Source organism: Monodelphis domestica, chromosome 2 (genome assembly GCF_027887165.1).
Source record: "Monodelphis domestica isolate mMonDom1 chromosome 2, mMonDom1.pri, whole genome shotgun sequence".
NCBI classification, from domain to species: Eukaryota; Metazoa; Chordata; class Mammalia; order Didelphimorphia; family Didelphidae; genus Monodelphis; species Monodelphis domestica.
Window position 1 is genome coordinate 436,118,827 of NC_077228.1, and position 16,178 is coordinate 436,135,004.

General features: G+C 37.1%; 1 protein-coding gene across 6 annotated transcripts in view; it reads left to right on the top strand.

Moving 5' to 3' along the window:
• Positions 1-16,178, top strand: part of TIAM2 (TIAM Rac1 associated GEF 2) — a 317,964-nt gene that overhangs the window by 210,819 nt on the left and 90,967 nt on the right. For all 6 annotated transcript variants that reach the window (XM_007484791.3, XM_007484792.2, XM_007484794.3 and 3 more), the window contains 2 exons: positions 1,899-1,991; positions 2,466-2,726. In XM_007484791.3, the coding sequence (XP_007484853.1) occupies positions 1,899-1,991; positions 2,466-2,726 (354 nt within the window). The remainder of the gene's footprint in view (positions 1-1,898; positions 1,992-2,465; positions 2,727-16,178) is intronic.

Below are 16,178 nucleotides of genomic sequence, written 5' to 3' on the forward strand. Positions count from 1 at the left end.
TTTCAGAATTTTATTGTACCATTTTCATTATTTTTGGTGATTTTTTTTCTGTATCACTTTTAGCTCTTTAATTTTTCTGGGAATTATTTTTGGGGTTAGTACCAATTAGCATTTTTCTTTGAGGTTTTATTTTTCTTTTTGTAGCTGTTTCCACATTATTGTCTTCTGTTTTAAAAATTAAATTTTTTTTTGTCATGCAAAATGCATTTCCATATTGTCATTGTTGTGAGAGGAAACTCATACATAATAAAAACCTCAAAATAAAACCATAAATATGCTGATGTGAAAGATGATTCCCACATTTCTTTATCTGGAGGTGGATAGCATTCCCCATCATAAGTCTTTCAGGATTGTCCCAGGTCATTGCATTGCTGATAGTAGTCAAGTTTTCATAAATAATCATCCTCCAATATTTCTCTTACTATGTGTAATATACTCCCAGTTCTGTTTATTTTACTCTGCAGACCTTTCCATCTTTTTCTGAAGTCATCTTGCTTATCATTTCATATAGCATGCATATTATTGTCTTCTTCCGAATTTCTCCATCTTCTCTGCCCCATTAGTATGACCCTTTTTATGGTCAAATATTTTGTTGTTGTTGTTTGCTCATTTTTCCAGCTTGTGTTTTTTTGCTTTGAATTTTATGTTAAAGTTGGGGTTTGATCATCTAGGGACAGGAGAGGAGGTAGTATCCTAAGCATCAGCCTTTTTAGTGCTACTATTTTTAGAAATAATTCTGGGTGTCAGCAAATTTTGGGTGCTTCCAAGATGGTATGATCCTGGGTGAGGTATGCTTTCTGCTCTCCTGGTCTATACTCTGGTCTTTCCCCAGGAAAATCCCCTGATCTCCTACAACCACAAATACTCACACTCCTCTTTGGAAATATGATCATGGGCCCTACTCCTTTGTGACTGACCACCAGCATTCCTTTCCCTCCCGGAACTGCGCCCCAGAACTGGATAGTAGAGTTGCCAGTCAGAACCAGCTGTACTCATTACCAGCAAAGGCTCCCTTGTAATCTCTTTCTGACTAGTTGTCTGACCCCCTTACTGTCTCTAATCTAAGAGCTCCTGTAGCCTCAGACAAGTCATCACTCCAGTGTTACAAACTTATCCTGCTGACATCATATTCCTTAAGTCAGAAAAATGTCTCACCTGACCTTCTGTTGCCTTTCCCATTTCCCACATTATTTTAAAGTTATTTGGAGGGGATTATTGGGAGAGTTTGGCTGCCCCTACTTGACTACCTCTATTCTCCATTTAGCACAGTTATGTAATTTCTTGCATTTTTCTCTAATCATTATATGGGTGTTTTCCCTCCTTCATCAAGTTTGTCTAAAAGCTTTTAGAGGTTAGGAGCTGTGTCTTTTTTTTTTTGTTCTTGGTATTTTCTCTACCTACTAGAGTACTCCTTCTTGCACCTTAGATGCCCATTTAAAAGCATGTTAATTGATAAATACACTATGATAAAGAATGACATTTTAATTTTTATTAGATTTTATATAAATAAATGTTTATATATATTCCCTGACTATGCTAATTGTTTTTCCTCCCTTTACCTAACACTGAATAAAACTGATTGAGATAGTAGTTTGAAAGTCTGATTTTTCAAAGTTCTTTTTTATACCTTGTCTTTTCTTTCTAATTTTGGAGAGATTATTTTCACCTTATATAAGTTTACCTTTTTTATGTAATCAAATTTCTGAAACATTGCACTGTGAAGTACTTGCCTTCCCATGTCTGTTAAGTATATATGTTTGCATTGTGGCTATAGCTGACCCCTGCTTACCATTTCTAAATTGTGGAGAGGACATAGAAGTAAAGTCCATATCTTCTTATTGGAGAAGCTCAGTAATATGGTGACCTTTTAAATTGTTGTTTTATTGTTTTTATCCAAGGGTTTGCAGTTACAGCTCAAGTTGATGAACACCAGCACCTCAGCCGAATATTTATAAGTGATGTTCTCCCTGATGGCCTGGCATATGGGGAAGGTTCGTATGACATATAGAATGTCATTGTTCTTATTTAATTGGAGTTTTTGAAGAATAAGCTTGCTCATGGAATTTTCTTCTTGCAGTTTTTCCAGAAAACTACTTCTGGGACTTTGATGAAAGTCAACAATAGTTTAATTAAGGCTAGAGTTTTATATATAGACAGCTACGAGTGGGAGTAAAGGGATAGTTTACTCCCCAGGACTTCACCATCAAATGGACACAGGAGTAATTGATTAAGTAGTTTCAAAAATAGCCCCATTTTCCAAGAAGAATTATGATTCTTACCTTTAGAGAGCAGAAAGAGCTATATTATCATGAGAAAAATCCTATATAATTTCATTTTTCTTGCATGTTGGAAACAAAGCAGTACCCACATGAATAGAGTAGTTTTACAGCCTTTTTTCAGTCAGATGATATTTCTCTGGGAAATCTGCATTTTTCTTACCATGTTTCACTTTATCTTCTTCCCAGGGTTGAGAACAGGCAATGAGATCTTGACTATAAATGGGGAAGTCATTTCTGACCTTGACCTTAGGCAGATGGAGTCATTATTTTCTGAGAGAAGTGTGAGGCTCACCCTGAGAACCAATTCTTCAGATACGAAGCGAACTTTGGGTACCTCCTGGTCAGACAGCGACCTTTCCAGGGACCAGAAAAACCTGCTCCCCCCTCCCAACCAATCACAGCTTCTGGAAGAGTTTTTGGATAATCTTAAGAAGAACACAGCAAATGGTGAGGTTTTATGTTTTCTTTTCTTCTTCAATGATCAAGAGGATCCTTTTAGCCTCTAATTTTGCTAAGAAACTGGGATTGTCTAATTTGTTCAAAGAACATTCTTTGCATGCATCAGTAGGAAAACAGATGCTAACTAAGGAAATTTCAGCAAAATCCCATGCCTTTCAGAAATTATGGTAATTTTGTGGGAATAGAAAATTATTATTTTGCACAAAACTGCATTCTTTAATATGTAACATCTTTGAAAAACACTCATAATATTTAGTGCTAGAATTGCTCAGAGATAGAAGGCAGCCAGAATTGAAAGGTTTTATACACTTAGCTAAGTGTCTTAATGTAAGTTTACGCTCTTCCTATTCAATTACAGGAAACCAAAAGTCTCATTCAAGAATATTTTGAGTTCTTGAAAACAGGAATAGGGACTGAACTTAGGATTTCATTGGTATAGGGAGTCCTGGGTAAGGAAATTCTTTCTACCAATACAGAATGACACCTGTTTGCTTCTTGTAATTTTAGAGAGTTTGTTTAGAGAACAAGAGGTTAGGTGACTTCCCTAGGCTCTTCCTGGTTTCAACATTTATTGTGATTCAAATACTGCCCTCTTGACCTGACAAAGGTCTACATAAATATCAGGTTCATCATGTCCTGTAAAGTAAATGTGTGGTGGTCACAAGTTATATAACTTTATGAAAGATTATACATAAAGACTATTCTCAAGATAAAATTAATCTTGAGAATACTTACATGATGTTTTAGATAGAGAAAAATTTTGATTCCCACGAAAAGTAGGTCCCAGAATGCCCTAAATCAGCTGCTATTTCTCCTTTATGCCTCTGGAGGAGGCTAGTCAAGTTCTTTAGGAGGACTGCATCATTATCTTAGATACACTCAAAATAATTTTTAATTCTTAATTACAGTGGTAAATGTTTTCTGTTAAGAATCTCAGCATGATTTCTAAAAATGAAGAAATAATCACAAAGAATAAGTTGTTAAGATTGATTTAATTGTAAAGCAAGTTTATTAGGTCATTTCTGAAATTAAAAAAAATCAGATTATAAGATTTGTGACTCAATAAGAAACATGGTGCTTTCTCTTTCTCTCTTGGGGTCTTATTCCAATTTAAAATGCCATTAAATTGACTATTGGCATATAAAAGTGAGTGTCATAAAGCAAAAATTATTATGAAGCTAATTAATTACTTAGTTATATTAAGACCATCATTCAGCTTGCTGGTTTGATATTATGGGCCAGAATTACCTGGTGTGCTCAGTATAATAAACGTATGTGTCCATTCACTGGAGTGATTATTCTTGAGAGATACATTTTCAACCTGTTTTAAATCTCTATATATTCTTTCATAATGAGAAACCATGAAAGAGTCTGTAATACTCTTGCCGTTGAGGAGAAATGCTCAGTGAACTTTTTGTCAGGTTTAGAGAGCAGCAAAATTTGGCATGGTTTATCCTTTGTAAAAATTTGCCATACTGTGAGAGAATATCAAATATTTCATTATTGATTTACCTTCAGTGACTTGAATTGGCAAAGATAACTTGGGTTTCTAAAGATAATCTAGCAGGCATATTCTATTGGAACACTTCTGCATCACTTCAATCCACAGGCCATTTCAATTGAATCCATAAAACTAGAAATTTGGATTTTTTAATATCCTCCCTTCTCCCTTTCCCCTGCCTAGTTGCCTTTTTCATGCTTCATTGAGCTTTTATAACACTGTTTAGATCTATTTTCTCTTTGTATTACATTTTTCATCCTAAACTATAGTTGTTTATATATTTGCCTTGCCTCCTCTATTCAACTACGAGCTTCTAAGGATAAGGACTCTATTGTCTCTCTCTTTTTTTAAGCCATTACCTTAATCAATACTGTATATTTAATCTAAGGCAAAAGAGTGGTAAGGGACAGGCTAGGGATCAAGTGACTTATCCAAGGTCACACAGCTAGGAAGTATCTGAGACTAGATTTGAATCCAGGACCTGGCTCTGAATCCAATGAGGGACCAATGAGCTGTCACTCACAATCTCCTTTATTCCAGCTTTGATATTTCCTGGCTGCGTGACTATAGACAGAATACATCTTTGAATTTCAGCCTCTTCATCTGTAAAATAGGAATAATTGTACTTATACTTTTGACCTTACTTAGTTGCTATGAAAGCTCTATGTAAATTATAAAGCTTATATAAATATAAAAAGTATTTATTTTGTATATATTGCTCACAGCCTTTATACAAAAATGTTTTGCACATAGATAGCTCTTAGTGTCAAGTTAATTAAATATAGTATGGCATAGGTTGATCCTATTAATGTCTATATGAAATACAGTAGCATATAGTGGACAGAGTGTTGGCCTTGAAGCCAGGAAGCTCTGGGTTCAAGTCCCATCTCTTAACCCATACTGGCTATGGGACCCATAGAAGGTCCCTCAACTTCTTAGTGCTCTACAACTCTCTAGAGTAGGAGCTCCTTTTTTTTTTTTAAAACCCTTACCTTCTGTCTTGGAGTCACTACTGTGTATTGGTTCTAAGGCAGAAGAGTGGTAAGGGCCAGGATTTACCCAGGGTCACACAGCTGGGAAGTGTCTGAGGTCAGATTTGAACCTAGGACCTCCCATCTTGTCTCTTAATCCACTGAGCCACCCAGCTTCCTCCTAAAGCAGGAGTTGTAATGCTGAATCTGTTAATTTGTTGACTTTTAAAATATTTTTATGTGCATTTCAATATAACTGGTTTCCTTCATAATCCTTTGTATTGTATGTTGTACAAGCCTGCTAAAGGAGTCCATGTTACAATAAAAGGTTAAGGACCTCTTTTATAAAGTTATAAAGTACAGAGGAAATGGCAATCTTTTTTAGTAAAGAGATTTTCCTTATTCAGAAGTACCCTGTGCCAATGAGATTCCAGATCCAGTCCCTCATCCTATATATGTCTGAAGTGGGGCATCTTTTAAAATCAAAGCTAGCTTTTTCCAGCTAGTTTACGTAATAAGTGTTAAGAACTGTATTGCTCATTTCCTTTCTAGTTTTTTTTTTACCTCATCTTCACTAACCAGTGGTAAAGTGATTTATTCTACATGCTTGATTTCTATTTATAAAAAATGGAAAAAATATTGGAAGCGTACTAGAAGAATGAATCGTCCTCTTCAAACCAACTCAACACTTTTTGGTGTTTAGCCCCCTTTCTGTCACCATATTTGCTCTACCTCCTCAGTCATCTGTCTTTTGGTTATGGTTTTTGGAGGTTATGGGGGAGAGAAATAATCATTTGCTCAGATATTGTATAAATGTAGAAATTCTGACTTTTCTGAGAATTTGAACCAAGATTAGTGTTTATAAGGAGGAATTCAGTAACTTTTTTAAAGCCAGAAGGAGAAAAATGAAGGAGGAATAGAAGGATGATGAGAAGTGAAGAGAATTTTCTTGTTTACATCAAAATTAAACTTTAAGTGGGTGATAAGTACATATTAAGTTATAGTAACAACCTCAATATTTTTAGGAGAATTGTTTTTACTTTGCTAGCAAATTAGGTAACATTTAGTTTCCCATCTTGACAAGTCAAATAAGGTCTATGAAAAAAAAAGATTTGTTTAAATAGAATTGAAGAGCAATTTTCCACACACCACTCAAAATATACTTAGCAAGTATGACTCTTCCTTTCCTCAATCTTATTTTGCCTCAGCATTGCCAGAAGGCAGCCTGATATACAAAAAGAAGAAAAGAATGACTGGGATGACCTTTGCCTGTTAATAAAAATGAAGCAACTGGCTTTCTGTAAGATAGTCTATACAGTTACACACAAAAGATCTATTTCTAAGTAGAAACTTAGAGAATGGAGTGTGGTAGAAGAGGAGGTACCAAGAACTAGATGTTTGGGGCACATGGCACATTTCACATGAGGGCCAAGGACAATGAATCATGAAATATTTATTAGCTCCTCTTGGGGCTTTTGGCTACCTTAGAGCTTTGGGGAATGTATGGATATCTGTCTAACTTTTGGATTACCCTTTCTTCTATGTGTAGCTGAAAACTGTAAATCCCTCTTCTTCACTCTGACACTTTTTGCCACTATTTCCTTATTCTCTCCTATCTCATATGACAAAGTAGCCTAATTCTTTTACCAAAACCAACCCTGTGCCTGCATAAATGGTTCCATTCCATTCCTTCTCAGCATATTGCTTCCTGTGTTATTCCTACTCTATTACTTATTTTCAGTCTCTCCCTGTTTCCTGACTCATGTCTTACTGCCTATAAATACACCCATGCCTCTCTCATCCTTCAGTAAAAACCCTTCCATCCATGCTATCATCTTATATCCTCCATGTCCTTTATGACTAAAACCCCTGGAAAGGGCTATATGCAATAAGTCCTTCCACTTTCTCTCCTCTCAGTCTTTCCTTACTCCTCTATAATCTGGCTTCTTACCCCATTATTCCACTTACATTGTTCTCTCTAAAGTTACCAAAGGTGGGGCAGAGTCAAGATGGCGGCTTAGTAAGCAGCAAAAGTTCAGACCTCAGAAAACCCTTCTTTACGGATTACAAACTGAATGCTCCTAGGGCACCGAAATTCAAACTGAACAACAGGACAGAGGTGGGGAACCCTCCTTCTGGACTCAAACCAAAAGGTACGCCCCCCAAAAGCCAGAATCTGAGAATACTTGGGTCTAAGGGGAAGGCAGAAGGAAGGTCCCAGGACCCCTCCCCCCCAACCCAGAGGGCTGAGCCCCCAGCGGCAGCGGGAACCTCTGAGCGGGCAAAGGTGCTGGTTTGGAGGGTCTACCTTGTGAGCAGCAGGGCACTGGGCTCGGAGCATCCAGGGTGGACAGCGGGGAGGAAGCCAGGGAGAGACCAGGGCTGTGGTCCTTCCCTCTGGCTCCAGTCTCACCATTGCCTTGGGGCACATCCAGACCAATCCAGTTGAACCTAATCCCATGAGGATTCTTCAGAACTCAGGGAGGCTGGCAAAGGCACTGGGGAACCTTGCAGACAGTGAAGAAGCAGCTGGAGAGAACTGGAGAGAGCCTGGGTGGTCCAGCCTTACAGGAGTCTTTGGCCTCAGAGCACATACAGCCCAACCCAGTTGAACTTAATCCAATCAAAAGCCTCCAGAGGACAGGGAAGCTAACATTCCTCCCCTAGAGACTGTGCCATGAGATCTGACAAAGCTCCAAGAGGGGAGACTGACAGCCCCAAAACCAAAAAAAATGAGAGGATCAAGAGCACAGAAAAATACGGGGAGCAAAGAAGGAGTAAACTTGAGCAAACAATAGAAAAAGAAGAAAGAAATTACAATAGACAGCTTCTGCACAGGTAATGAGCAAAGAGCGAATGAAACAGAGGGGGAGGGATCAGCAAAGGAAAAATCAGAAATCCCAGCGAATTGGATATAGGCTTTGGAAGAACTCAAAATGCAATTCAAAACACAATTAAGAGAGACTGAAGACAATTGGGAAAAGAACTTAAAAACTAAGATAAGTCATCTGGAAACAGAGGCACTTGAACTAAAAGAAGAAAATAGTGTCTTGAAAGCCAAAATCAACCAGCTGGAAAATGAGGCAAAGGAGATGAAAGATGAGGCAAAGCAGATGAAAGATGAGGTGAAGAAGATGAAAGATGACCTCTAAAGTTACCAAAGATTTCAGTGGCCTTTTCTTAATTTTTAACACCCTTAACCTCTCTGTTGTCTTTGATCCTGTTGATCACACTCTTTCCCTTGATATTTAGAACACTGTTTTCTCTTGGTTCTTCTTCCGATGTGACCACTCCTCAATCTCCTTTGCTGAATTTCCATCCATCATATCCCTAATTATGGGTGTCACATGGGACTGTGTCCTGGTCTCTTATCTGATCTCATCAAGTCCCATGGATGTAATTACCATCTATGTGCTGATGATTCTCAAATCTAGCTTTCCTGTCCCAGCCTTTCTGCTGACCTCCAGTACCTCATCTACAACTGCCTTTCAGACATTTTGAACTGGATGACCAGTAAACATTTTAAGTTCAACATGCTTAAAATGGGACTCATTATCTTCCTCCCCCCAAACCCTCTTCCTTTCAAATTTATCTGTTACTGTAGAGGGCAACACCATCTTTCTAGTCGCTCCAATTTACAATCTAAGTCCTCCTAGACTCCTCAGTATCTCTCACCTCCCATATCCAATCTGCTGCTGAGACCTATGAATTTCATCTTTGCAATAGGTCTGGTATGTGTCCCATATTCTCTTCCAACACTACCTTTTTCTCAAAGTCCTATAGAATTTAGCTCATTCCTACCTTTCCCTTCTCCTCAAACTTAACTGGTTATTCGGATTCTTCTATCCAGCAGCACAGGACAGCCTCCTGGCTGCCACATGAACAAACACGCCGTCTCTGGGTTATGGACATTTTTTTCTAGCAGTCACCAGATGCCTGGAAAGCTCTCCTTCTTCACCTCTGCCTACCAGATTCCTTTAAGTCCCAACTAAAATCCCATATTCTAGAGGAAGCTTTTCCCATCACTTCTTAATTCTGAGTATCTTCCTTATGTTAATTGTGTTCTATCTGCCCTATCTATGTCTTCTACCTCACTGAATTGTGAACTCCTTGAAGGCAGGGACTGTCTTTTTCCTCTTTTTGTGTCTCACTGTGCCTGGATTATAGCAGAACTTGATAAATGTTTGTTGTTTGTGACCTAATGTAGGACTTTTGTAAATATAGAATATATAAGGTGTACCTATAATGTGATGAAGGCCAACTTGGTCATGAAACTTTTCCCTTATCTTGTAGTAATACTTTGTACTCATCACTTTTCCCACCTGATTGACCTTTTTAGACTGACCTACCACCACCTTCATGCAGCCCATTTCATTATTTGACCAAACTTGAGTGGGCTATAATTTACCTGAAATGCCTCTGCAGACTCAGAAGCATCATTACAAGTTTCTGGTGCTGTAAATGAACCAGTCATAATTACTTCATACCTGGGGGAAGGACTAGACAACTCTACTTACATTTGAAATTCCAGTGGATGTGTGCATAACTTAACAGAATTCATCACCTTGTACTTTCCCATCATACCTTGCCTAGGAGAAGGGAGTACATTATTTTGAGCTTTTGAAGTTGATCTTTCCTCTCTCCTAACAAGTTTGCATTGATACCACAAGAGTTATAGCTTCCTCTAAAATTAAAGCAAGCCTTTGCTGCTATTGTTCAGTTGTTTTGGGCATGCCTAATTCTTTGTGACTCCTTTTGGAGTTTTCTTGGTGAAAATACCAGAATGGTTTGCCATTTCCTTCTCCAGATCATTATACAAATGAGGAAATTGCGGCACAAAGGGTTAAATGACTTGCTCAGGGTCATTCAGCTAGGAGTTATCTAAAGCCAGATTTGAATTCAGGAATAAGAGTCTTCCTTACTCCAGGCATGGCACTCAAGTCACTGTACTATCTACCTGCCCCTAAAATCAGTTGTTACTTTTGGTGAAAAAGAACAATCTTGTTATCATTGACTTACTATGTGGGTTACTCTGGGTCAGCTCCTTAACCTCCCTTTGTTTCATTTCCCTCATGAAGAGTTTGATTAAAAGACCTTTGCAGTTCTTCCCCCTCTAGATGTGTTATTTCCCTCTGATTCTTGTCTAGGTCTCTCCTTTACCTCGTCATATCCTGCCTTCTATTATACTTCTCTGAGCCCAACTACTCTATAAAATCTCATATAGGAGTCTTAAGATCCAAGACTTTTTTTCAACTTTGCATCCTAGGATTTAGCATGATACCTTGAATATCTTTGGTCTTTAATAAAAGTCTCTTTAATTGGATTGTAACATTTGTAATTAGAGAATTGTTTTGTAGAGCTATGGAATGTTTCCTACAAAATTTCTACAAGGTTGATGTTCAATGTTTTGTTTCTCGATAAGTATGGCCATTTGATTCTTGCTGTTAAGTTGCTGAAATCTGGTTTTATTTATCTACTGTGAAAACTGAAGAAATGTTCATATGCTGTATTTGACTTAATAGGACATATGAGTGAGGATTTTTTAAACCTAGGATGAATTTTAGCGGTGACATTCCCCAAGAAGACCAGTATTATTTTGAGCCAACAGATCCACTCTTGAGGGCTAAACCTGTCTATATTGAGTTTCTGTTAATATTGCCTTTGTGATTTATATTTGAAAGTCCTTTTCTAGAATATATCCTCTTCTGAAAAAATGCCAGCAATTTCTAGAAGGTCTCATTGGGATTAAAATTTCAGAATGATAGTCATTACATAAATACTGAATTGACTATAGCCTTATTCATCATATCCAAATGGTGAATTATTATTCTATTATCTTTTGAAATATGGAAATATATTTAGTAGGGGGCAATACATGATAAAAGAAAAACAACAATCTAGTTCCTGCTCTGGGTACTATATTCCTAACTCAGTAAATATAACCTAGGCCTAAACTCTACCTGATGGGAAGCTCATTAAGAGGCTCAGAAGTGGCACGTATTTTCTTTTACTGACCACCTTTTCCATATTTACTTCTTTCTTTTTGTACTACTGAATAGAAATAGAAAGTCTCAAGCAACACAAACCCACTCAAGTGCAAATTTGTTCTTTGGAATTATTTTCTCTTGGAATTATATGCCCCCTTTCTACAACTTTTCATGAACTAAAAAAGTATGGAGCTGGTTCTGATATGACTTGCATACTTGTATGTGTGTGTGTGTGTGCATGTAGAGAGAGAGACAGAGAGAAGAGAGAATGAGAATGAAGTGGGGGTGGGGTAGGGAAGAAGGGAAGGAGAGCCAGAGAAAGGAAGGATATTTTGTCTTCCATGGAAGAATATGAGATGACTAAGAGCATTTACCTAGGAAAACAGACTGTTTATAGATTTGCTGTTACTCTGTTTACCTGGCTGACATTCAATATTCTCTACCTAGATGCAAAAAGAAAAAAGTTCTAATACATTCATTTTTCTGGAAACCTGAGTATTATAGAGGAATGTTATTGCTATGTATTTTACCTCTGTAAGAATGATGATGATGATTCTTTATATTTGAAATTGTACTTGACTTTTTTCAAAGTACTTTCACATTGGCAAGCAGAGTGATATGGTAGAAAGTGCTGCATTTAAATTCTCTTATTTTCTGTGTGATTTTGGGAAGGTACCCGATTTGTGGACCTCAGTTTCCTTATTAATAAAATGAGGAATTCAGGCTAGGTGGTCCAACTAAGTCTATGAACACAGATACACTTTGTGTTGATTCTCATAACTCTATAAAGGGAACAAAGCAAAAATCACTCCTATTTTCAAATTAAGAAACTGTAACTTAGACCATTTAAGTAACTTGCCCAGTATCAAACCATTAATCCATGGCCTGAGCCAGGATTCAGAAGTCCTGATTGACAAGCCAGTGTCCTTTCCATTACATCATCTTGCCATACTATAATAAAACTGCCAAAGCTTTGTTTTCGTCAGATAATGGATTACTCAACCTGTAATGAGGGTTATTTACCGGTTTAGAAGGCTTAATGTAGCAATCTAGAACAAGAACTATGTATCATTTCAATAACTTTACATTTAGTTGTAATTCAGAATTGAGATTAAAATCATTGAAATGGTTTTATGGTATTACTTGAGAACATGTCAGATTGGGTTTTGAAATATGATATATAAAGCCCACTTGGATTTAGTCCACATGTAATAGTTTCATTACTTTGAGTCTAGAAGATTTTTTTTCTTAAATGGCCCCTTTGTAAACATTCATATGCCAACTAACATATTAAAGGAATTAGTTAACCACTCTCTTGTTTCGTTTCGTTTTGAATCTTATTAGCATCTTGAATAACATGAAGAATTCTAGGTAATTTAATACAGTTTGTATTTGGCAAAAAAGGAACATGCTTGCTATCTGCCTTTTATCTACTTTACTTTTCTCAAGGATTTTATCATGTTTTTTGTTAGTTCTATGATGGAATTTCTTTTAACTGCTCTAAATAACAGTTGTATTTCTGTACTTTTTTTCCATTATAAATTTTGTTGATGCCTTTTGTTCTTTCTATCATAGTCAATTCTCATATGCTCTTCCCTCAAGAAAATAAACCTCCCTTGTAACATGGAAAAATATTTGAGTGAAACCAGATGCACAGAGTAGCTGTGTCTAACTGTGTATGTAGCATCCCACTGCTGTAAATGGCCTCTCTCTCTTTCTCCTATTGTAATCAGCTCAGAGACAAGGCCCTTGTTTATACTTTATAAGTCTTCTACCCACCATATAACCTTTTGGGCTCCCTAGAAAGCTGTACACTAGGCATTTTGGGTTGTACTATGACTCTTGACATTGATTTATTATAAAATAGTCCTCACTTCTCCTTTGCCTTAGATCGATTCTAGACATGAGGTGCAAGGATTTTTTTTTTTAAACGAAGAAATTTACAGTATAACAGAGGAAAACAATAGTGTGTATGTGGGAAGTAATTGTTAAGGGATTTTCAGGGAAAGGGATCAATAGCTGGGGGAATCAGGAAATGCATCATATAGAAAGTGACTTTTGAGCTGAGCTTTTAGCCAGTGGGAAGGCAATTGAGGCAGGAAATGAAGTAGCAGATAGAGGAGGCAGTAAGACGGTCAGTTGCGTCCAACCACAATGTGTATGGAAGGAAGTATTGTTCAATAAGACAAGGTGAGTAAATAGGCAACAATTATATAGGGCTTTAAATGCCAGTCAAAGCAAATTTTATCCAAGAGATAATAAGGAGACATTGGAGTTTATTGAGTAGGGAAGTTGTGTGGTCAGATTTGCATAACTGAACTGTTTTTTCCTTTTTTAAGTGAGAAAGGAGATGCCAGCATATAATCTTAATTCTGAACTCTAACATGTCAACATAGTTTGTTTAAAGTGAAACAAAGTTCCTTTTCTTTGTCATTCTGGAAGCTGTTACCAACCCACAGTTGTGGGTAGGAAACTGTTGTTTTAGGAAGAAAGCCTTTGACATTTAAAAGCCATAGCTAGTATATATAGGAATTCCTAGAATGTTAGAGAAGGAAAGGACCATAGAGACCATTTAGTTCAACTTCCTCCTTTTACTAATGATGAAGGACGAAGAAGATGAAGTGATCTATTATGTTTATGTTGTATAAAGTAAATTTAATAATATGAAACATAAGAGATCCTGCATGGTTGAATTTTTTAAAATTGAATTGTATTTTTAAAATTACATGTAGAAACAATTTTTGACATTTATTTTTGGACATTTTGTGATTCACATTTTATCTTTCAAGTCCTCTATCCTTCCCCTCCCCAAGGAGGCAAATAGTCTGATATAGGTTACATCAGTGCTTTCATTCAGAATTCCCTATGTTGTGACTAAAAGACACATCACATATACAATAAAAAGCTCATGAAGGAAATAAAGTGAAAGATGGCATGCTTTGATCTGCAATTAGATTCCAACATTCCTTCTTTGGCTGTGGACAGCCTGTTTTTTTTTTTCATTGTAAATTATTTATTTAATCAATTTAGAACATTATTCCTTGGTTACAAGAAACCTATTCTTTCCCTCCCTTCCCTTCCCTGACCCTTCCTACAACTGATGTGCAATTCCACTGAGCATTACATGTGTCCTTGATCAGAACCTATTTCCATGTTGTTGGTGTTTGCCTTAGGATTACATGGTTGAATTTTTTAACCTGATAAGATGCCTTTGAAATGTAGAATCAAAAGACAAGTGAAGAAAATGTATTTGTCATTTCTCAATACAGTCTTGAAGGTGACAAAACTCTATATGTCACGAATGAGAATATTCTTGAGTGATGAAAGCCAAAGTATTCTTGAATAACACTCTTTTGCCCTCATTTCTACACAGAGTTAGCTCCAATTTGTAAACTATCCCATTATGTCTTCCCTTTGGTCCTGCTTGTTTCCCTTTGACCTCTGACTTTTTGTGGCTAGTCTCCTACTAAAAAGACCCTGAGCTGGAAGATTCCTCAAAGGTCCAAACCTATATTCAAGCAGAAATCCTTTCCACAAAATCACTTTTTCTTCCCGCACTGGTGCTTACAAATAGAGATAATAAGCACATGTACAGTGATATATAAAGTCATTGCATAATAGATCTTCCACAAAAGTATTACGCTGATACATTATCACAGAGTGAGCAACTTTGCTAGCTATACCCAGACTCTAGCAAGTCTTCCTGAACTGAAGGGGTTTTGAATATGGGCCAAGTGACACACTCTATTTTGGTTGTCTGAAGAATAGATTAACTTCTGTTTCAATAATCTCATTACCAAGTGGACTTTAGGGCAATGGATTTTTCAGTCCTAGCATCTCATTAAAACCTTCTACTTGGCCATAGGAGGATTGAGTTGTGGACCTGAAGTCCAGAAGTCCTGAGTTCTAATCTAGAGTCAGATACTGATAGTCTGACCTTGGGCAAGTCAATTAACCCTGTTTGCCTTAAAGTACTGGAGTAGGAAATGGCAACCCATTCCAATATCTTTGCTAAGAAAACCCCATGGACAGTGTGGTCTGCAGGATCATGAAGAATTAAAAAGGACTTAATGACTGAATAAGAACAACAACTTGAGCATAGAAGAATGGAGGGATTACCCACACTGAGAAGATGATGCCTCCCTCAAGTAGTGAAATATGGTTAAGTACATTGGAGAAGCGTGAAGATAAGTGATATGTGTAACCAAGACACCAAGTCATCATCATCTTGAGGAATCAGAAAGGGCTTCTTGCAGAAGGTGGCATTGGAGATGGGCTTTAAAAGAGAAGTCAGAAATCAGTCAATCAAGAGAGGGGAAGGTTGGATGTTTTAGCCATAGGGCACAGCGTAGGCAAAAACATGGAGTCAAGACTGGGATGTGGAGCATAGAGCTCATGGAGGCAAAAAGTATGTGAAAAAAATCAAGAGAGAGAATGTGGTGCCAATTTGTAGGAATTTTGAATCCCTAGTAGATGGGAGTATATCCATGCATACATATTAGCATAGAAGTGATAAAAAGTTGTGCATATCCTGGAAGTGCTATTGGATAGTTAAGACAACTGAAGCGAATGTATTAAGGGTTTATAAGTTTATAACCCCTCGAATACAGCAGTATGAATACAGAAATCAGTGGAAAGATACAAGCAATATTATAGAGGTAGAAGCAACAAGACTTGCTAACAGAATGGATATTTTCATAGCATATAAACTCCTTGAGGATAGGAACTATTTCTTTCACTTTTGGCTTTGTGTATCTCAAGTACTTAGAACAGAACCTGGCATATAGTAGGTCATTTAAATGATTTGTATTTTTTTTTCAGGCAGCTAGGTAGTATTGTAAATAGAAAACCAGGCTTAGAATCAAAAAGACCTGAGTTCAAATTCAGCCACAGACACTTACTAGCTGTGTGGCTTTTTGGGCATGTCACTTAACCTCTGACTGCCTCAGTTTTCTCATCTGCAAACTGAAGTTAATAATAG